This window comes from Mesocricetus auratus, unplaced genomic scaffold, assembly GCF_017639785.1.
Source record: "Mesocricetus auratus isolate SY011 unplaced genomic scaffold, BCM_Maur_2.0 Super-Scaffold_100027, whole genome shotgun sequence".
Taxonomy (NCBI): domain Eukaryota; kingdom Metazoa; phylum Chordata; class Mammalia; order Rodentia; family Cricetidae; genus Mesocricetus; species Mesocricetus auratus.
Window position 1 is genome coordinate 11,512,876 of NW_024429208.1, and position 23,108 is coordinate 11,535,983.

General features: G+C 38.0%; 1 protein-coding gene across 12 annotated transcripts in view; it reads right to left on the reverse strand.

Moving 5' to 3' along the window:
- The window catches only part of Pcdh15 (protocadherin related 15), a 1,295,283-nt gene that overhangs the window by 40,635 nt on the left and 1,231,540 nt on the right, over positions 1-23,108 (reverse strand). For all 12 annotated transcript variants that reach the window (XR_005871270.1, XM_040732073.1, XM_040732072.1 and 9 more), the window contains 2 exons: positions 13,938-14,153; positions 7,604-7,692 (listed from right to left, as the gene is read on the reverse strand). Coding sequence is in view for 11 of the 12 variants with exons in the window: in XM_040732073.1 (XP_040588007.1) it covers positions 7,604-7,692; positions 13,938-14,153 (305 nt within the window). In the remaining variant the exon portion in view is untranslated. The remainder of the gene's footprint in view (positions 1-7,603; positions 7,693-13,937; positions 14,154-23,108) is intronic.

Below are 23,108 nucleotides of genomic sequence, written 5' to 3' on the forward strand. Positions count from 1 at the left end.
AATTATATATTTACTTTAAATCCTTTTCCATCCAGGAGAGAATTAAAGAAAATGGGTGTTTAGGGATGTGGGGAAGATCTGAGAGGATTTGGGATAGGTGAAAGAATACAACCAAAATGCATGGTTTGTAGGGGAAAGAATATGCTCAAAATGTATGGCATGAAAATAATTTTAAACAAAAATTAATAAAGGAACAAGTAAAATTCACTTGTAAGTCATTTACTTTGTTAGTTTTTCTTATCAGAAAGTAAGAACAGACTTAAAAGTAAAAATGACATAAAGTCAAAAAGAATTTACCCATATTCAAGTTAATTTGGGGGACTAAAATCCCATTACTATGAAACTGAGCCATTTTGACCCATGAATAATCATCAATATAAGTAAATTATTCACATTATGATAGTATGATATTACATCATAAAACTAAGAATTTATACCAAATGCAACATAAAGTAATAAAGATGTTCTGTGAGTAACTCCAATAAATTGATTTAACCAAGTAATAAACAAACCAACAAAAAACAGAGAAGAGGCCACCTTTGTTTTACTTCCTTCTCTTGTATTGTTATTTGAAGATTTAAGAACTGTCATTAATTGGAATTCTGCCACAGTATACTTCAACACTGTGTGTGTGTGTTTGTGTGTACTTGTTTTACAGGAAGTAAACTTCCTGTACATGATGCCTGATGAAAAATGGTTTCCAAATGAAATTATACATTAATTTTCAATCCAGGAAAGGAATATGACTTCTTTTAAATGATAAGTTTCAAATGGTCTGATTTTCTTGCAAGTGGAAGGGTTACTCCTTCCCTGCTAAGATAAAGCAAAAACCTAATATTTAGGGAAAAATAGCAAGTAAGTTCCTTTTGTGTTGAGATGAAAAATTACCAAGAATGTTGGGGTCTTTGTTTTCATCACTATAACCAAACACCTGAGTGGATGACTTAAAGAGGAAGCAGTTGATTTTTTTCCCTGGCAGTTTCAGTCTATGGCCAGCTGGCTTCCTGCTTTTAGGTCTGGATAGCAGGCATACTTATCATGGTGGAAGGAAGGGCATGCAGGGAGGAGAAAGCTGCTAATGTCGTAGCTGGGGAGAGCAAGGGAAAGACAGAGAGAGGTCAATAACAAGACAGGTCCTTCAATCCATTAGATCATGAATAACACAAAAGTGTGTGGTCCTTCTGCTCTCATTTAATAGAGCACCAAATAACATCAAGAACACAGGATCACCACGATGGAGAGAAAAACGGAAGGTAGGAAGTCAAACCGTCCCTCATCAGCAGATGACATGATTCTCTACAGTAGATGCCTCAGAGATGCTACCTGGAGCCTTTAAGAACTAATGACGTCTTTTGGCAAAGGGCAGGACATAAAAATCAATGCACAGAGGTCTCTACCCTTCCTAATTACCCTTCCTATTTAGCAATAGCAGTGATGCTGAGGAAGAAATGATGGATATGAAGTTGCTCAAAATTGCTTCACACAAAATAAAACACCTCAGGCTAAACCTAAGCAAGGAAGCAAATTACCTGGATAATAAAAATTTTAAAATACCCAAGAGAGAAACTGTAGTAGACACTAAAAAAGGCTCTCAATCTGTGGGTCACGACCCCTTTGGAGCAAAAAAGCCTTTCACAGGGATCTCCTGAGACCATTGGAAAGATCAGATATTCATATTATGATCCACAGCAGTAGCAAAATTACTGTTATGAAGTAACAATGAAAATAATTTTAAGGTTGAGGTCACCACCACACGAGGAACTGTATTAATGAGTAGCAGCATTAGGAAGGTTGAGAACCTTTCATTTGCTCAGATTGGAAGAAAAAGTATTGGGAAAACCATCGTCACACAAAAGCATTCTATAGATCCAATGTAATCACAACCAAAACACCAAACTAATTTCCACAGACATAAACAGAAAAAATTTTAAATTCATTTGGAAATATGCCAGACTTCAGAAGGCCAAAACACCCCTGAGCAGAAGGTATAACCCTAGAGGTATCTCCATCCCTTACTCTGAGTTTCACTGAAGAGCCATGGGGATAAAAGCAAATGGTACTGGCCCAAAAGCAGGCATGTAGATCAGTGGAATCAAAGGAAGACCCGGATAGAAATCCACGCAGCTACAAGCGCCTGATTTTTTAAATACAAAGATGTAAGAATACTCCCTGGTGAATGGACAAACAGTGCTGAGAACACTGGATATCCACCAATGGGGGAATGAAAGCAGACCTGTGATCCTCACCTTGGACAAATATAAATTCCAAATGGACCAAAGACTGCAACAAAATGAAACCCTAAAAGGGCTAGAGAAAAAAGTAGGGGAAAACATGGCAAGATACAGGCACAGGTAAAGACTTCCTAAATAAGATTCTAGTAGCTCAGGAAGCAAGGCTATGATGACAACGGAGACATCACAAGACTGAAAGTATTTGTAGAGTATAGATAACAGCCCATAAAGGGAGGAGGCAGTCTATAGACTAGCATAAAAGTTTTGCCAGTTATGCATCTCACAGAGGATTGATATCTAGAACATAAAAAGAACTCAAAAAACTAAACGTTAAGAAAACAAACAACCTAAACAAAAAATGGACTTGAGGAACTTAACAGAATTTTTCAAAGAAGAAATACAAACGGCCAATAAATGTTTTGGAAGTGTTCAACATTGTTAGTCATCAGGAGAATGCATGATAGCATTACTCTGAGATTTTACTTTGCCACGTTCACAATGGTTATTATCAAGAAAAACTGACAACAAATGTCCTGGGTGTGGATAAAGGAGAATCCCAATTGACTGTTGGTGGGTGTGATGTGAGGAAGCCATTGTGAGCAACATTGGAGATTTCTCAAAAAGCTTAAAAAAGCTGCCTAGCCCAGCTATTCTGCTCTGAGGCATTACACATACTCAGTAGAGTTTTATTTATTTAGCTGTGAAGTACAGTGGAATTATTTACAGGAAAATGAATGAAATTGTAAGATAGTATATACTAGATGAGGTAATTAAGGTCCTGAAAGACAAAAGCCACATATTCTCCATTTTATGTGGATCTTATTTTTTTATTTTTTATTTTTTTGGTTTTTTGAGTCAGGGTTTCTCCGTATTATTTTGGAGCCTGTCCTGGAACTCACTCTGTAGACCACGCTGGCATCAAACTCACAGAAATCCATCTGCCTCTGCCTCCCGAGTGCTGGGATTAAAGGTGTGCATCACCAATGCCCGGCTTTTTATGTGGATCTTAGCTTATAATTTTTAATATATGTGTGAAGTAAGGAAAGGTAGAAGTCAGAAATTTGGAAAGGGTCCCAATAACAGTGGAATATTACTTCCCCTGAAAGAGAAAGAAACAAAGCAAAACAAAAAAGAAAACCCCAAATGCCCAAGTAGCTGAGTCACAGTAGGTATGGCCACATGTCAAAATAGATGTTAGACCAAGTCAAGTTAGTCAGTCACAGAAGGTGAAATGCATGGTTCCACTCCACAGCGTGAGTTAAAAGGTCAAATTCACACTGTTAGCAGCAGAATGTGAATACTAGGACTAGAGGATAAAGGCAGGAGAGAGCTGGCATTGAATGGATTGATGGATGCCGAATCTTTTTTACGTGTCGAGGAAGTTACGGCATATGTATAATAATAACGTGAGTCTATTTAATAACATACAACTATGAATTAAAAAGTATATTTAAGAATGGAAGTAAAAGGAAACCTGGCATGTATGCATCTATTTTGATAAAGAATGTATGATTCTATCAGGGTCAACAAGACGTTTTCATTCCTCTTTTGAAGATGAGAAAAGAACAGCTTCAAGTATGACTATGCTGGCAGAGGCCACACGGCTCTAATGGTATTCAAACACATTCATCTGAATTAATAAGCTGCTCTTTACTACAAAGCTTTGCTGTCTTAAAAGACGGTACAAAAGCATGGCCTCTCTGTCAGAACCCACTGAATGTCTACTCGCCCAATTTACACAGAACAATAATCACTCGCTAGGTGTTCTTGATTTTTATCCCCTTATGTAATTTGGTTTCTCAACATCAGTGTGCCAGCCTTACTAGCCCTTATCAACAAATGTTAGAACTGAGTCTGGGAAATTGTTGCAAGTAAAAGGCCTTCGTGTCAAAGTTTCCTTTGCAATAATGTGTGTATCTCAGTATCTCAGAGTTTCTCATTTATGCCATCAGACTCACTTATGCCATTAAATCTTATAAATGATTATGAAATTATCATTCTATCTTGATACTTTCAGTTTTTGTTTAATACATTTTTTGTGTCAATATAAAGGAAAGAGCACATTGTATTTGGGTTAAATGTCCAGTCAATAAATGCCATCAAATACCTCCTATAAAACTGGATTGATCATGGGGGAAGGCCAATTCAGGCACCCTCTCTAATTGTCATCATAGAACCTAAATCCAATAACTGATGGAAGCAGATGCAGTGACCCACAACAAAGCACTGGGCTGAGCTGCTGGAGTTCAGTTGAAGAGAGGGAGGAGGGATCCTATGAGCAAAGGGGGTCAAGATCATGGGGGAAAAACCACAGAGACAGCTGCCCCAAGATGTGGGAGCTCATGGACTATGGACCGACAGCTGGGGAACCTTCATGGGACCGAACTAGACCCTCTGAATGTGGGTGACAGTTATATGGCTTGGTCTGTTGGGAAGGCCCCTGGCAGCAGGACCAGGACTTATCCTGGGTATATGAACTGACATTTTGGAGCCCATTCCCTATGATGGGATTTTGCTCAGCCTTGATACTGGGGGGAGGAGTTTGGTCCTGTCTCAACCTGGTAGGTCAGACTTTGTTTACTCCCTAAATGAGGCCTTACCCCCTCTGAGGAGTGAATGGGGGTTGAGATAGACAGGAGGTTGCGGAGGGTGGGGGGGGGAGTGAGGAAGGGGGACCTGGGATTGGTATGCAAAATGAAAAAAATTAAAAAAACTGGAATGATGATGGCATTAAACCCTATTAATGCATTTATTCTATTATAATCTAAGGAGAAAATGACAAATGATAAGATCATTAGAGTATACTTTGAAAAGATAAAACAGACTAAAGAGCCAGCCAGGGAAGAGGGTTTCACCTTTTTTAGTTGGTATTATGAGAGATCATGTGCCTATATGTGAAATAAAAGCAGCTAAGAAACAGGAATTACTGTTTCTTGGGTGCCATCAGCTAATATTTTCATGGGATTTTTTGGTATATAAACTGCAGAGGTAAATAAAAAGCTCCATCTTGTCTGTGGCTAGTGATAATACCTATCTCATGGGACATTTACATGGTATTAAATGTTATAAGCACAAAATCTAAAGAAATCTCTACAAAGTACATAGGGGAACATGGCATGTGCTAGCCAGGCCCTAGCCAGGCTTTACTGTATTTCATTCAGTGTTTAATTGTTGAAAAAGAAACTACCAAAGGATCTGAAGATTTTTCTGTATATTTAGAACTAGGATTATTCTTTCATAGAGAGCACCATGTTTACACAAGAGTTGAAATTGATCCACCTGAATCCAACTGAAGGCCCAAACATTACATGCTGCATGTAAAAAGTAGAAAGTGGCACCAGGCTAAAAGGACAATTGTAGCTTGATAATCCTTGATACCATCAGAATATTAAAGAATAGAGAGTTAATAAATAATAGCAAGTCAGTCATAGAGCACAGAATGCAACCCAAAAATTAGGGAGCTGAGCAGGGGCATCAAGAGTTCAAAGGCCATCCAGGCATTGATGGCACATGCCTTTTAATACCAGCACTTGGGAGGAAGATGCAGGTGGATCTCTGTGAGTTTGAGGCTAGCCTGATTTACAGAGAGAGTCCTAGGACAGTCAAAGCTATACTGAGAAATCCTGTCTTGAAAAACAAAGGAAAGCAAAACAAGAGTTCAAAGCTAGCCTGAGGTACAGAGAGACTCTATCACAAAAAGTAAATACGGATAACTCAAAAATGAACAAAAATGACACATGAAATCATCATCTAACTAATGTTAAGGAAGCAGAGAACATAAGCTGATAAGCTAATACCGCTTTAAAATTTTTATTCAATTAAAGTAGAAAGCAGAAAGAGGAGATTTATTCAATGTGGTCCTGTGGGAAGAGGGACCAAGAGATCCAGTGACCCCCTCCCCAATGGGTCCTGCAGTGAGGTGAAAAAAATTAGAGGACCAAGGACATGCTCATCTAAAACATCCCATTCAAGGTGAAGTCTAGCAATGAAACAGTGAACCTTCTACAGAAGTAATGAAACAGTCAATGTTCTACAGAAGTAATGAAACAACAGTCAATGTTCTATAGAAGTAATAAAACAGTCTATCTGCTACAGAAGTAATGAAACTGTCAACCTTCTACAGAAGTAATGAAACATCAACATTCTACAGAAGTCATGAAACAACAGTCAACCTTCTATAGAAGTAATGAAACAGTCAACCTTCTACAGAAGTAATGAAACAACAGTCAACCTTCTACAGAAGTAATGAAACATCAACCTTCTACAGAAGTCATGAAACAACAATCAACCTTCTACAGAAGTAATGAAACTGTCAACATACAGAAGTAATGAAACAACAATCTATAGAAGTAATGAAACAGTCAACCTTCTACAAAAGTAATGAAACAACAGACAACCTTCTACAGAAGTAATGAAACATCAACCTTCTACAGAAGTCATGAAATAACAGTCAACCTTCTACAGAAGTAATGAAACAACAATCAACCTTCTACATGAGTAATGAAACAGTCAACCTTTTGCAGAAGTAATGAAACATCAACCTTCTACAGAAGTAATGAAATAAAAGTCAACCTTTACAGAAGTAATGAAACAGTCGACCTTCTACAGAAGTAATGAATCAACCTTCTACAGAAGTAAGGAAACAGTCAACGTTCTACAGAAACACAGCTTCGGACACAGGAACTTGAACACTTTGCAATTCTAGCACATTACACAGCAGAAGCAGAATGGACGTCAGTTGCATCTGACCTAAAAGCCATTCCTTCAGTTGTCCAAAATGGGTGTGAAGTGCTTGTTAACACTAAATGTTTGATGTTTGTCACTTACCACCCACTTAATATGGAATCAAATCAGACCACTGCACAGGAATCTCTCTTCATCACAGAACAATGGAGATCAAACCACTAAACAGTTAATCAACAATGACTTTAAAATATACCAGGCTTTTGTTTTAAAAGGATGAGCTGTGTCATTGGACATACCATTTTGAAAAATAGCACTTTCTGTACATTCTATGATCTTGCAATTATGAAGTTTTTGGATTATCTTGCATGGCCATTTCAAGGTAAAAACACTGAAATTACATGTATGAGAATGGCTTACACTGTGCCCTGAAGTCTTGCTGCATCAAAGCATTCTGTACTCTGGGCTATCCTCAGTCTAATGTCCATTGTTATTTGAAGGTATTTTCAGAACCTTTACCTAACTCCCAGAGAAACTCTGCAGCTTGGGAAAACAGTAAGCAAAATTAGCATGAAGAAAGTGTCATAAAAACTTTCCTTATAATCTGAACATTGCAATAATTTAAACGGCTCAGTCAAACTAAGAGTACAATTATATGGAGATAAATCTATAAAGAAAAAATCCATTACTCTGTGAGATCTTCTATCTTCTTCTCCACTAACGTAGGTGGTACATTGGAGACAATGACCTGCATATCCAGTTGATTAACCACCGATACCTGGAAAGTAAAAACAAAATGTATTTAAGTCCTAACTGTGGAAATTTCTAAGTATTAATATTGTCTGTTCCTTATTATCTGTAGAATTTGTTGTCTCTTGTTTGTAACTCATTGCCAAATGATTGTTTTGAAAAATTGTATGTTTTCCTATTGGCATTAGGAATAAACCACTGTTGAGAGTACTTGCTGTGGCCCTAGAAATTATATGCTAAGAGGATTTCATTATTTTGGCTTTGAGTTTGCTTTTTAAAAATCTATTTATGATGACTGTGGTGGTTTGAATGAGAATAGTCTCTAGAAGCTTATATTTGAATGCTAAGTCACCAGGCAGTGGAATTGTCTGAAGGATTACAAGAATTAGGAGATATAGCCTTGTTGGAGGAAGAATGTCCCTAGGAGTGGGCTTTAAGGTTTCAAAAGCCCATGTTAGACCCAGAGTCAGTCTCTGTCTCTCTGTCTCTGTCTCTGTCTGTCTGTCTGTCTCTCACTCTCCTCACTCCATTCCCCCTCCCTCTACCTATGGATCAGGACATAGCTTTTAGCTACTGCTCCAGTGCCTGCCTGCATGCTGTCATGTTATTCACCATGATGATAATTGACTAAATCTCTGAAACTGCAATCAAATCCCCAGTTGAATGCTTTCTCTTATAATAGTTGACTTGGCTATGGTGACTCTTTACAGCAATAGAACAGTGACTGAGACAATGATAACAGAACCAGAATTTTTGTTGTGCTTGATTTCATTAGTAAGGAACACCCAGCATAATAAACATATACTGTTTAAAATTTGTAAACCTTAGCAGATAATTTATTCATTACAACTGATATTCTGAGGTAAAACAAGTTAGAATATCCAGTTCCACAGAATTCTATCATACAGTCTTCTTGTCTCTTTTGTCAACTGTAATCTACAGATGCATACATACTAATCTACAGTGGAACTAAAATGAGCTATCTTATTCATAGTTGATGGATATGCTATATTGTTTTTGTACTCAATGAGTTCCTTCTCTTCTTATATAAAACAAAAAATTCCATGCTGACTATATTCTATTTTATTTTTCTTCAGAATTCTACAGGTTTCAAGTTTATCATTAATTATCCATAGTAGTTATTAATGTTATTCCAATTTAAATAAGAAAACTATAAAATACTTGAATATTTGTTGTGTAATTGTGATGGCTTGTTTTATGTCAGTTTGACACCTAAGAGAAGGGAACCTCATTTGAGGAATTGCCTCCATAAAACTGATCTGTAGGCAAGCCCATAGGGCATTTTATTAACTAGTGATTGACATGGGAGGGCCTAGTCCATTGTGGGTACTGCTATCCCTAGGTTTACAGTTCTGGGTGACATAGGAAGGCTGAGGAAACCATAAGGAGCAAGCCAGTAAGCTTTAGCTCCTGTTTCCAGGTTCCTAAAGGGTGAGTTCCTGCCTCATCTTCTTTCAATGGACTGTGATTCAAGGCACTCCTCAAGTTGCTATTGGCCATGGTGTTTCATCACAGCAATAGTAACCGTAACTAGGACAGAGATCAAAGGATATGACATATCCATAATTTGATAGTCAATCCTGTTTAAGTGAGATCTGTGTGGCTCCATAACTTCTATCCTGTACTGTGGCCAAATATTTATACAAGAATGTGAAGTCAAATCTTGTACAATCCTCTACATATCCATGTACTATTACAGTAGTACCAGTGCATGTACTGCAGAACTATAAATTGGATATTCTGGGTTGGTTACAGTTAGCATCGAATATCTCAACATGATACATGGTGGAGGATACATTCATGCTGCCATGTAATTTTATATTGGCTCCAAGTTATCTATATGCAGTTACTCATAGATGATGTTACAAAACCTTAAGGAATTAGACAGGAAACATATACAACAAAAGTAGAAAACAGAATAAATGATAAAGTAGTAGAAGTCTGCAATCTGAGGGCTCCTGTGAAAGGGCCAGCCTCTGAGGGCACACACTCCTATGAACAGGCCAGCCTCTGCTGGCTTCCCCTGAGCAGTGCCAAGTAGGAAAACAAGTTCAGACATCCTGTATCATTTAGATTTCCCAGGAAATAAGTCCAAAATATTACAGAAAATGTTCGCAACTCATTAGGAGACTGCTCGAATGAGCCTAATATTGAGTGAAGCTGATAAATCTTCTCAAATTCTCTATCAAGAATCTGTTTGGTATACACCCACAGGGGAGCCGTGGAGGTAGCTGGATCCCCACCCACACAATTTTATTTGTTTTATTATTTTTGAGGTTTTAGGAGTAAAAATACACTGGGAAAAAGTCTCTAGAAGTGTAGATTAAAACTTGTCCCTCCTTTTCTCCCTCCCTTTCCCTTTCCCTCTCCACTCTCCCTCTCCCTCCACCTTCCCTTCCCCACCCTTTCCTCCTCCCTCATACCTTCCTCCCCCTTCCCATACTCCCTCTTCTACTGCTCCTTTCTTCTATCTCTGACTTCTTCCTTCATTTCCTTTCCCTCTCCTTTCTCTTCCCTTTATTTTAACGATGGACTAGGAAAGACCAGGCAGGTTTCCAGAGTTCAATACAATCAGCCTGAGGAAAGGCAGCCCCAACAGGAAGTGCAACAATCAAACTCGAGTCTCTTAGGGCCTTAGCCCCTTTCTCTACCCCTGCTATTGCTGGGATCCCCTCAGAGTCAAGAGCTAGCCCTGTGAGTTGGTGATGAAACAACTCCTACCTGTGCTTTGAGGAAGGATGTTGAGGTGACAATATGGGTTATAGAGTGTCCTCTGGAGGGTCTCATTTATTCAGTGTTATTTTTCATTTTCTCATATATACCATACCCACATCTTCATAAATGGGGTCTCTGGTATACACTCTTAAAATTATCCCCTTTGAGCTGGGTGATAGTTGCACACCCCTTTAATCCCAGCACTCAGGGAGGCAGAGGCAGGTGGATCCCTTGAGTTCGAGGCCAGACTGGTCTACAGAGTGAGTTCCAGGACATCCAGAGATACACAGAGAAACCCTTTATCAAAAACAACAAACAAAAACAAATAAAAAAGAAAATTTAACCCCCTTTGGCCAGGCATGGTGGTCTATGCTTGTAATCCCACATGAGAGGGGAGGCATAGGTAAGAACCATCACAAGTTCAATGTGCGCTTGAGATACAGAGTGAGACCCTGTCTCAAAAGCCTCTAAAAATTGACTTTGTGTAAGCCGGAATTTCTTGCCAGGTTTATAGGTCCAAAATCCTGGCAAGCCTTAGACTGAAAATACCAAAATTTGGGTACATTTAGCAAATCTTAAATTAGAGTGAGCCAGGACCAAAGGGATCAGTGAGTGGATAAGCAGAGGATAATAACCAATGAGCGAGTAGAGAGAAGGAACTCATGAATGCATGAGCAGATGAACAGAATCAAGAAATGAATGGAGGAAAGGAATCAACGGATGAATGAGGGAAGCTGCAGCCAGGGCAGAGGACAGTCAAACTGGTGCCTTCTTACCTAAGGACTTAATTAAGGTAGTGCTAACCCAACACTGGGGAACTATGTAATAAGCATTCTCATGTATTTGAGGAATGGTGTGGTTTATCTATCTTCCTTGGCCTCTTCTGCTGAGGTTTTATTGTTTGTGCTACTTCTTGCCAACCCCCCTACAGTAGACAACAATGCTTATTAGGTCACAGAAAAGCAAAGCACTCTCCCTCTAGACTTGATGGAAGGAGTAGCATGCAATGTTGACAGTTAAGATTCGGGTGTCAAATTTAATTGATAACACTCTGCTCTACATAAGAAAAAAAAAAAAAAAAGAAATGCACACTTTGTAACCAGCAAGGTTTCAGGTTCTTGGAATCCACATGTGCTACACTTACAATTTAGAGATTATTGTCTTGACAAATTTTGAAAAAAATATTCTTAGGCTAAAGAAGAAATGTAGGTAAGGGTCTAACAAACTGCACATCAGTAGAGCAATTATCATATAGGTACAAAGAGCAATTACCTTGTAGGTATAAAGCCTGGGCTCAAATACACACCTATTTTTAATAAATTAAGAGTATACATCTATTTCTCTTAAGTTGATAAATTTAGGCTGTTGTAATTCTATAATCGGTTGTCTTAGACTTATCTTTAAACCAGTTTTTAAAATTTTTGATAGCTGATGTGTAACAGAACATAAACGTATGAGAAGAATAATACATTATAGCTTAGGTTTTAGTCTTTAAAGAAATCCTGGATCATGAATTTTGCTTTTTTTTCAGCATCCACACCAAGCATGTGTAAGCGATTAAGAGCATAACACTTGTCTTAATTTTCTATTACAATCATTATGCAAATATTTCCAGAAATTTACTTTATTGAATCATAATGTTAAAACATTCTTATATAATTGCTTGATTTATTTTCTCTCTACAGGCTGATTTTAAATATTTCATAAATATTCATTTATATCACTGTTGGGAATTCTTTGAGTGAGAGAGTAAAATTAATAAATGTGGTCAAAATAAAGAGAAGCACATGACCTACAAAGGTCTAATGACAGTTTCACTAGGTCCTTTATTTTTTCCTTATGAGCCATTTTTTAATCTTCCCACTCATTCCTATGAAATTCAACATTGCCATTCTATCTAATATGGACAAAATCACAAAGAAGTGACCTTTGTAATTTTAAATTCCTCGGTAACCACATTAGGAAGATAAATGTTAGTAAAATTGTTTTAGTCATGATTTTAATCAAGTATTTAAAAATAGTTTAAGACATGTTTAATACAACCCCAACATGAAATCAATATAAAACACTTCATGGAGACATTTGACTTTATTCATGGAGTCTTTAGAATCCAGTTTCAAACCCACAGCAGACCTACAAGAGGCCAATAGCTAGTGTTTGTACACACTTGCCCTCTCTGCCTGGACTGTTAACTATTCTTCACATGAACTCACCTTTCATGAATCAAAATGAGTGGTTTAAGAGCCTTTTAGGGTAATTGTTTATTTTCTTCTTTGATATTGCACCAAAATTCAAATGTTAGTTCCTATAACCCTGGATTTCATTTGAAATCTGAAGCAACTATTACAAATATGAAAGTCTATTTCGTTTTTCTTTTGTATTTTAATTGATCTTTTGTTTGTATTTCAAATTAATATCTTGCTACTTCTATTTTAGACCACAGTCTCACGTAGCTCAGACTGAGCTTGAACTCTGTATATGATTGACATTGGCCTTGAATTTTTGATTTTTGTTTCTCCACATCTCCAAAAGTAGGATCATATCAGTGTATTCCCATATTTGACTCTACGAGTGCATTTCAACATGTTGTCCGTGCCATTTGGAAACTGGCTCATATTTTTCAAATACGACAAATTTCATTATACAATATGAAAAAGGAAATGTTTTTAATATGAGCACCGAACTCATCAGACAATCTCATAGTCATTGGATAATGGGGAGTTGTCAAGTTCACAGTGGGGAATACAAGCTTTCCAGGGCTGTGATTTGAATTGGAAAACTCCAACGCTATCTGTCACCAGAAGCAAATATTGCCAGTTGTTTTCCTCGAAATGAAAGGCTTACTTCATTCATTTCCTCGTAAATGCTTTCCCGAATATTCAGCTTGAATAAACATATTTTGTCTCTAAGTTGTTCCTTCAAATAAAAATATCTATTTTATGAAAATCTGGGTAGTTCAAATTGAATCATGATTTTCCTTGAGACAATCACAATTCCTTATTATACTTTAATTCATCATGCAAAATATTTAAAGATGTTGTTGATAGCTAGAAGTAGGTAGGCAGAAAGATAGATAAACAGACAGACAGACAGATAGACAGTGTCTGGTATTCAGGAATAAGCATTTTTACTACATAGGTGATACTTTAAAGTTATGGTACCAAAAAACTTGCCAAGTCAGTGGGAGGAGGGCGACAAAGAATACTTAGCCTGAGCCTTGTAAAGCATAAATGCCACCAGATGAGAAGGAAAAAAAATGAAGCTGTATTCAGCCTGAGAGAAGAAAAGACAGGAATACTATTTTATACAGACTCAGGTAACTCAATGGAATGCCATTTCTGTCATTGGAGATTCTGATGCTATTATGTATAATAGAATGTTACTACAAATGTTCTCTGTTTTTTAATTACAAAGGCCAAATATCTTGATGAAAATTCAATGACATTTACATTTTAGAGAGTCTATTTCAAAGTAATATTAAAAGTGCTAATAGCTAAAACACTTGCTCCTGGCTAGACTCTCATGTTCCTCACTTACCAGTACATCAGCTTTCCCGCTCAACCCCTTCCCGTAGTCGTCAGTTGCGATCACTTGAAACTTGAAGTAGGATCTCCTCATATTGTGGAAGAGCATGGCTGTCTTGATGAGCCCTGTGTATGTTTCCACCACAAACCCCTCTTTGCCCTCTTTAATGGGAGGTATGATAAGTCTGTAGGCCATGGCACTATAGTTCCCTGTGTCCTTGTCGGTAGCCTGGGAGGGAAAAAACCAGATGATAAATCATCAGTGAGACAGAAGAAAACACTTGCAACTTTTTCATATTTCCACTTAAAAGGCTACATCACAGTATATGTCTCCTAAAATTCCATTTCTCTGAATATCATTATGCATATGCAGAAAATACATCTGCATAACAAATACTTCTCATCAGATGATCCTGCCACCAGGGCAGGTGTTAGAAAAGGAGCCAAGCTTTACATATCTGTCAGGATGAATTCAGATTTAGGCTATGGATCCAGACTATGGGTCTGGTGGGACCTATGGGTTACTTTACGATCATCATCACATAGCTGTGGGTTTTTCTTTTCTTTTTTTCATATTTGTTAGGGACTTTTTTGTAATTATAGATTTTTTTCTCTAGAAATTTTCATTAATATATTTAGTCATGTTTTTTTCTCCAACTCCTACTACATACTTCCCATCTCCCTACCCATCCAACTTCATTTTTTCCTTCTTCTCTCCAAAAAAACAAAAACAAAAACAAAAGAAGAAGAAAAATCAAAACAAACAAAACCCACATTTTTGACCTAGCGTGTAGTCTAGGGGTGGGAGATATAGGCTACTATACAATGACATATAAAATTACAAGTCAAAGATGATAGTTTTAAACAAATGCATTTATGGGTATATGAGTGAATGTCAACCAGTTATTATTCTAGCAAGATGAAAGTAAGAAAGATGCTAGCTCTCTCTTTTGTGATCCTCCTGAGTCAACAAGGTTTCTAGTGACAGGGAGTTACGGTGCACAGGCTCATTTCTTCTTAAAAAATGGCTACACACAGAATGTAATTACAAGGGTCCTATGACTTCTATTTAAGGGAAAGTCTTCAGGATGTCAGTTTAAGAGTTATTTCAAAGCAAAGCACTCAGAACAGATGTGGTTGATAGTGCAGAGGCTCTCAGCACCGAAGAGCAATGGCTGCTTCCAGGGCACCCAGGTTCAGTTCCCAGCACCCATGTGATTGCTCACAGCCAGCTGTAACTCCAGTTTCAGGAGACCTGACACCCTCTTACATCCTCTGCAGGCACCAGGCATACAAGTAGTATACAGACATGAAAGCAGGCAAAATACTCATACACACAAAATTCAAAGTATTTAAAAAGGATGTGTAGGTTTTATTGCAGAAGATAACTTGAAATAAATAAATATATACCCCAATTAACCAGACCCCCAAATCTGTACCTTCCAGTTAACTTTCATACAGTTAGAAAAGGCATTTGGAATGGAAGCTGTGTACTTCATACTAGGTTTTCAACTTTTGATATTGACTATATTACAAGAAAGGCTAAATACAAGAGGACAAGGAAGGAGTGAATGGACATGAGTTACAAAAACACAAAAAACCCAGTTGCTTTCTAGTTCTAATTCAGTCATGGATTTTTTTGTTTTGTGAAGTGGATAAGTGCATAAAATATATTCAATACTAAAAATATATTAAATGCAGTGAATAAGATAATTGGATAATGTCATCAGGTTGTATGTAAATTATTCAGGATATACATCTTTCTTATTTCTATTTTTCAACACTATTTTCATTACATAAATTTTACATAGCCATTCTTACTTTTATCATTGCTTAATTAAAATGTGATGTAAGCATTTTAATTTGCATTAAAACTCTAAGAGTTGTACTAAAGTAATTTAAGTAGTAAGAAAAAATATTGCTGAGGAAGCTACTGTTCTAATTTTATAGATTATTGATGTCTAATAGAATCTTCTGGTAGAATTCATCCTAGAATGTGTGGTCCTCATAGCAGAAATTAGACCATATATGACCACCGAGAATCTGGCAGCAAAAGCACCAGGATTCTAATTTGACTTAACCTAGCTAAACCACATGAGTGGTAGTATTGATATATAGACAAATACAGTAGTAAATAATAACTCACATGCAGTATGGTATAGTATACACTTGATTTGGCTTCAAGTTTTATACATATTCCAAACATGTAAACATTTCAGGATAGGCCCATCTACACAACAGGGGAAGTTATCTTATACTAAATAACACAGACATTTCAATTCAAGATTCAAAAACCATGACTTGTCTAAGTTGCTGTCTTGGTTGATTCTGATCACTAACTTGACTGGAATTATAGTTACCTAGGAGACACGTCCATGGGCATGGCTATGGAGGCATTTCCAGAGAAGTTTAACAGAGGGAAAGTTCCCCTTAAATGTGGGCAGTACAGTCTACTAGGTTAGTGTCTCAAACTGAACAAAATGGAAAAATGGAGAAAGCCACATGGACACCAGGATTCATCTCCATCTGCCTCTCGGCTGCATATGCAATGTGTCCAGCTGCCTCATACACCTGCCACCATGCCTTCCTGGGAGGCAGTGATGGGCTTTACCACAAAACTGTGAACCAAAGAAAAGCCTTCCTTCTTATTTTGTTTTCATCATTATACCCCACACAGCAACAGCATAACTACAGTTACTGAAGTTCCTCATTAAGCCGAGGGAAAACATGCTGTTTCAGCTCATTTTCTCATGTGGTCTGATGTTGCTTAGCAGATCTGGGTTTGGACATTAGAGTTCCAGGGAAGAAGTTTCAGTTAGCTTTCCATTCCCTCTTACGGGAGAAAGAAAGTAATTAAAATGAAACTTTTAAAGCTTTAAACCGTGGTGTTTTTATTCATGTAACAAAGGCTAACAGAAGAAATGAACACAACTAAAGTTAAACTCAGAATCTAAACCAAGTAACGTGAGATGCATGTCTCCACAGTATGGGTAAATTTGATGCTAAGGTCAGGTCAAAGAGGCTTGGAAAGGGGCTGGGAAGATGGCTCAGTTAGTGAAGCAATTGCCTTGTAGTCACGACGATCTAAGTTTGAGTCCCAGATATCACAAAGAAAAGTCTGGGCACAGTGGCATGGATGTATAATCTCAGTGTTGGGGAGCAGAGACAGCAGAATCCTCCAGGCTCAATGCCAGTCTAGTCTACTCGCTGAGCTCCAGGCCAGTGAGACTAGTCTCAAGGTGAATGACACCTGAGGAACAACACCTCAGGTTGTCTTCTGGCTTCCGCATGCGCACACATACACACATGCATACATGCATAATACACAAACACATGCACACACACAGACATACACAAAAAGATGTGATGCATTCAACCTTCAACTTTTGGTTAGCATTAACATTTATCTTTAAATAGATAATTTATTGTTAATATAAATTTTGAGATATGATAACCACACCCAAAGGGTACCAAATAATAAATGTACAGAGCAATAAAATTTTGAAAAATATGCATATCTGTGAGACTATATGTATTAAAAATCAAAACACCACAGCCATTCCTGTCTACACACACGACTCAGTCACACCCATCTCCCAGGCACACCCATCTCCTCATCACCCCCATTTCCCTCAGAGGAACCACCCACCTGGCTGCATCATTGCTTAGGTTTGCTCATTTTCAAAGTTTCAAATATTGGCAGAATCAATACAAGTTCTATTTCATGACTCAACTCTTTCACTAAGTGTTGTGCTGTGAGGTTCAATCCTTTTCAATTTTATGATAAATGCTAACAACACAATGATATTTAGATAGGGGAGATGGTTAGTGTACAAACATAGCGGTTGCTTGGTACATTAAGCTAACTCACACAGTTCCTACTGACTAACTTCCCATTTCAAAAAATTGTTTGGCTTTCTAATTTATTACATTATGAAGACTATAACATGGTCATACTTCACAATAAACAACTGAAGTGCTTTTTGTTGTAAGCTTTTTCTGAAGCAAATCATTTAATATAATACTCAGAAATATCATTTGCTTTTAGAATTTTGCATAGTGAAGTCCCCAAAATGGTAAAAGTAAGGCGCAATTTTTCTTTTTTTTACGAGACAGGGTTTCTCTGTATTGTTTTGGAGGCTGTCGGTCCAGCCCAGCCTTGAACTCACAGATTAAAGGCGTGTGCTACCACCGCCCGGCAGGCACAATTTTTCTTAAAATGCCAGGTTTGCCAGACATTTGAAGCACTTGAACTCCATTCCTGTATGTTATGCAGTGATAGCTTCCATTTTTTCTTCAAGGCACACCATACGTAGCAATCTGTCTTTAGGATCTCACTTCTGGAGATGGTCACAGAATAGCTGTCAGGAATATGTGAATTTTGGGAACACTTTTCCCTCTCTAGAAAGTATGTAGAGTTGAATGCTGGTTAGCTACAGAGGAAAAGTAGAAAATTCCAGTGGGTGATGAACTTGGTACCAACAGACAGCACACCCAAGTTCCATTGAGTATCCTAGAGAGGCTCCCTCCATTGAAACCCACACCCTTCTGTAGAGAAAACACTCTCTCCTTATTCGTGAATGCCAGGATATTGGTTATCTAGTCCTCAGTTTTCCTCTTCAACTTATTGCTTCTTTTATTTTCATGTAGATGGCATACTTGGCAATTTATCTTCAATTCTCAGCCTAGACACTCCTAGAGCAGTTTGCTGCCTGAGAGTTGCTCTAGTGTTAAATCTCACGGAGGCACCGGCCCTGGGGGAAATGCTCTGTCTCAGGAAGATAAAACCTCAATGTGTACATTTCTGACCATGGTGCCCTCATCACACTTAGATCTCTGATGCTAGAGAATTTTCACATTTGCCTCTCCCTGGAGACACTGGGCTTTGAGTTCCCGTCCAATTCTGCTCTGTTGAAGTCACACTCTGGTTATCTAGACTTTGTACCTTGGATCTATTGAGCTGTGGGTTTATACCTGATAACTTGAGACTGAAGATGGAGAGATTAAACAACCAGGAAAAACAGCATGACCATAAGCTCTCAGTCTGAGTTCCTAACTGGGCTTTTGCTCCATTTGGAAAATCGTTTCTGTAAACAGTGATGCTGCACATTAATAATTCAGCCCATTTGTCAATGTATGTCATCTTCAGTCTCCTCTAGAGATGCACACATTCTAATTTACATGAAATTTCAGGATATCAAGTGTGACATTTCTCAGCTGTTCCCCTTAGAAGCAAAATATCTTTACCAGTGTACCACCATCTGTCAGTTCTTAGAATCTTAGAGGAACAGCTGACCTGCCTCCCCCAGCAAAGGCACATTCACGAGGATCCCCAGTTCTCATATGGAACGTGCTATCATTACCCTGCCATTTCAACCTTTTCCTCTTAAAACTATAAAAACGTATTTGTCTTTCCCATTAAGACAAAGTGAAACTTTTACTCCAGTGCTAACCACACCACTGTTTTCACGGTTCAGTTCTCTGCCATTTCTTTCTACTATTCCTTGCCTCCACTTTATCCTTGAAACACAGGCAGACCTGAGTGGTGTCGGTTTTTCTACTCTTTTGACTCCCTTGCTCCTTTATTGAGCCTGCCACCCAGCACCCAAATAGATACACATGGAGACATATTAATACTTATGAATGCCGGGCCTTAGCTTGGCTTATTTCTAGCCAGCTTCCTTTAACTTAAATTATCACAACTACCTTTTGTCTCTGGGCTTTTACCTTTCTCTTATTCGGTGCCTGGCTGGGTGGGGTTGGCCTGTGGTGTCCTCCACTCCTTGTTCTATCTTGCTCCTTCCTCCTGTCTGCCCAGATTTCTCCTATTTATTCTCTTGACCTGCTGGCCCCACCTATCCTTTCTCCTGCCTGGCTATTGGCCGTTAAGCTCTTTGTTACACCAATCAGGTGTTTTAGGCAAAGATAACACAGCTTCGCAGAATTAAACAAATGCAACATAAAAGAATGCTACATAAGCTTGCACCATTGAAACAAATGTTCTACAACATAAACAAATGTAACACACCTGAAAATAATTATTCGCAACATATGAGCCTCTTCGGTGAGAGCAACTATCCCAAGTCAGACTTCAGGTGGAGCTCAGGGTCAGATCTACCAGCCTGTGCTCTTGAAGAGCCAGTGTATGTATAACGCTACTGCACAATTCGCTGTCAGCTAACATTTGCCCACCATTTACAGTCTTTAGGGCTGTGTGACACCTCCACACAGTATCACTAACAGCCCATTGTTAATTCACAGGAGATCGATGGAGACCAGAGAGATCAGCAAATTATTGATAACTGAACAGGTGGCTGGTAGCGCAGCAGGGTGGGTCTCACTCTATTCGACATGTCAGGATACCAGGAATTTTAAAAACTCACTGAAAAGAACAGGAAATGAAAGATGAACCATCCTAAGAATTTTTCCTGCATGCAAGAAGGAGATGGAAAGAAGTGATAAACATACACAGCAGAAACTAAGTGCATATGCTTTTTTCAAAGCTGTTGAAAAGTACCCCTATGATGTGGTGTATGGAAGCTGACCTTTGGATAGTGATTGGTTCACGAGAGTAGAGCCTCATAGGAGGTTCTAAGATCTCTTGTATTCATTCCGGCCATGTAAAGATGTAGTACAAAGACAGCTCTCCAGGAGCCAGGGATGTAGTCCTTGTGAATCTGCTGATGCATAAAAATCGCTAATGACCCAGGCCTCTAGGAACCAGGGATACAGCCTTAGTGAATCTGCTGATGGGTAAAAATTGCTAATGACTCAGGCCTATAAGAAAGAATTTATCTTCCATGTAAATCTGTTAGTTATAAATGCCAGAATGGATAAGTGAAAACTCTAATACACTGTGTAAATCTTATTATTTACTTGATATTTTATTATATTCAGTTTTTGTTTGTTTTGTTTTATAGTGCCACATTATATGGTCTAGGCAGTCATTGGACTTGCCATCCTAAGGGTCCACCTCAGGTGCTATGAATATAGATGTATGTCTACATGCCTGGGAAAGAATGTAAAACCTTAATGTTAATGGTAGTTTCTGCTTAGATGTCCTCCTCTTTTCTTCCTTCCTCCTTTATTATGAGTTACTGGGAGATCAGGTAGCAAGGTGTGCTTATGGAAGAGAATTTAGTATGATTCCCTTCCCAGAAAGTGGAAATCTCACTATAAATGAAGACTCTTCCTCTCTTTTTGCCAGCCTCATTCTGCCATCACTACAAAACTGCCGTGAGAGTTGCCCAGCTTAAACCCTAACACCGACGACAGTTAGTCAAATTCTCTCTGTGATCCTATAATCAAATGCATCCCCATGTCGGTTTGCAGTCCTTGTTCGTACACTACTCTTTTTTTCCCTAGTCAAGAGAAAATAATGGAAATTTTAAGGCCCCATGACCCTGGACTCTGCCTGACTTGATTGGCAAACCAAAGCCTTGGGATTTAAGACCAATGATGCTCGATGAAGCATGGCTTAGGATTCTGACTGAATGAGCCCTTTTAAAAGAATCTCACTTCAAAATACACCTCACATACTCTAGCAAATAAGAGTTCAAGAGAGATTAAAATAAATCTGAAAGAAGAAAAAATAGTATGAGGATGTAGAGTTAAAAGTGAAATCTATAACTAGGAAGACTTTAGATACTTGAATAAGTAGACTCAGATTATGAAACAGATATTAAATTTATTTATTTGAGACAGTGTCTCACTAGCTAGCTCTGGCTGTCCTGGAACTCACTATGTAGTCTAGGCTGGCCTAAGCTCATAGAGACCCTCCCACCTCTGCCTCTCAAATGCTAGATTCAAGGAACATGCCACTAGCTTATCTAATTAATGGTGTTTAAAAGCCATATAAAGAATGAAAAGTAGCTGAAGACAACATATCTTTCAGAAATGGAAAATAAGCCATTCCATAAGGTATCATTGTAAGTTAAAATTTTAAAAAATATTATAAACTGTTACAAATACAAAAAGGACTACTTTCTTAAAATTGGAGAAAATTAATACGTATTTCCATAAAGGCACAGATATATAAATAAAAACCATAAACTTGTTTCATCATTTATTAGGTCATAAAAAGAGATCAGCTAATAATCTTGACTAAATTAATGCCTACAAACTACAATTGACTCATCCAAAAATTCAACATGAATCATATTTCCTTAAAGAGTTAACGTAATGCTACTTAATCTGTTTCTTTATACTAAAAAGATTGTACCAGGTTCATGGCATAGTTACCAAGAAGAGGTGAGCCTGATGATTAGATTTACTGACTTTTTATGTTATCTGTTGGTGAAAATATGGAAGTTATGTCTGCAGCTGCTTGGAAAGAAGCCAAACTTGGATATTATAATTCTACTTGCTTTAATTATATTTTATAATGAAAACTCGGACACCGGCAACCACTTATGTATGTTACCCATTTCTAAGACCTCATCTGGAATTTTTAATGTGTACAGGTACCCAGCATTAAGAGACAATCACCAAATAATTGCCTCTATCATACAGGGAATAGGTGCAACATTCATTTTCTAATAGCCTTAGTAACCGTTCCCCTCTGGTGCCTAAATGAATACCATGGATGCAGAAATATTAGTAAAATAATTAGTGATGTCCTAAGAACCTCCAAACCTATTAAAGTTCAATAATGGGGCTTCAACTTCAGCTTCTCAATTAGACCCATTTCAGACTTTAGCAGCACAGAAATCTTGCTTTTCCTGAGATATAACAAAAGTGATTTAGAACGTAGGACCCACAACTCATGCCTCACATTCACCCACTGATGTGGGTGTCCAACTGTGATTATTAGAGGCAAAAAAGAACTGAGCATTGGCTTCTGAGTAATACTTTAACTTTACTTTTGTATTTTTAGAAAACACGAAGAAACTTTCATTTTTTAAAGTCCTTCCAATCAATGTGCCTAGCATCTGATAAAACATGGATAAAGAAATACCAAGGAGACTGATCTATTCAGTGACCTCGAGTGATCTAAAGGGATAACACCAATTGGCAAGCTAAGCAATGGTGGAGAGACCACCTCGAATGCCCATTCCTGATAATGAACTTGATGTCTATAACCATCCGGGAGCCTTCATCCTGTGACTGATGGAAGCAGAGGCAAACACACAATTAATCACTGAACTGAACCCAAGGAACCCAGTGACAGAGAGAGAGGAGTGAT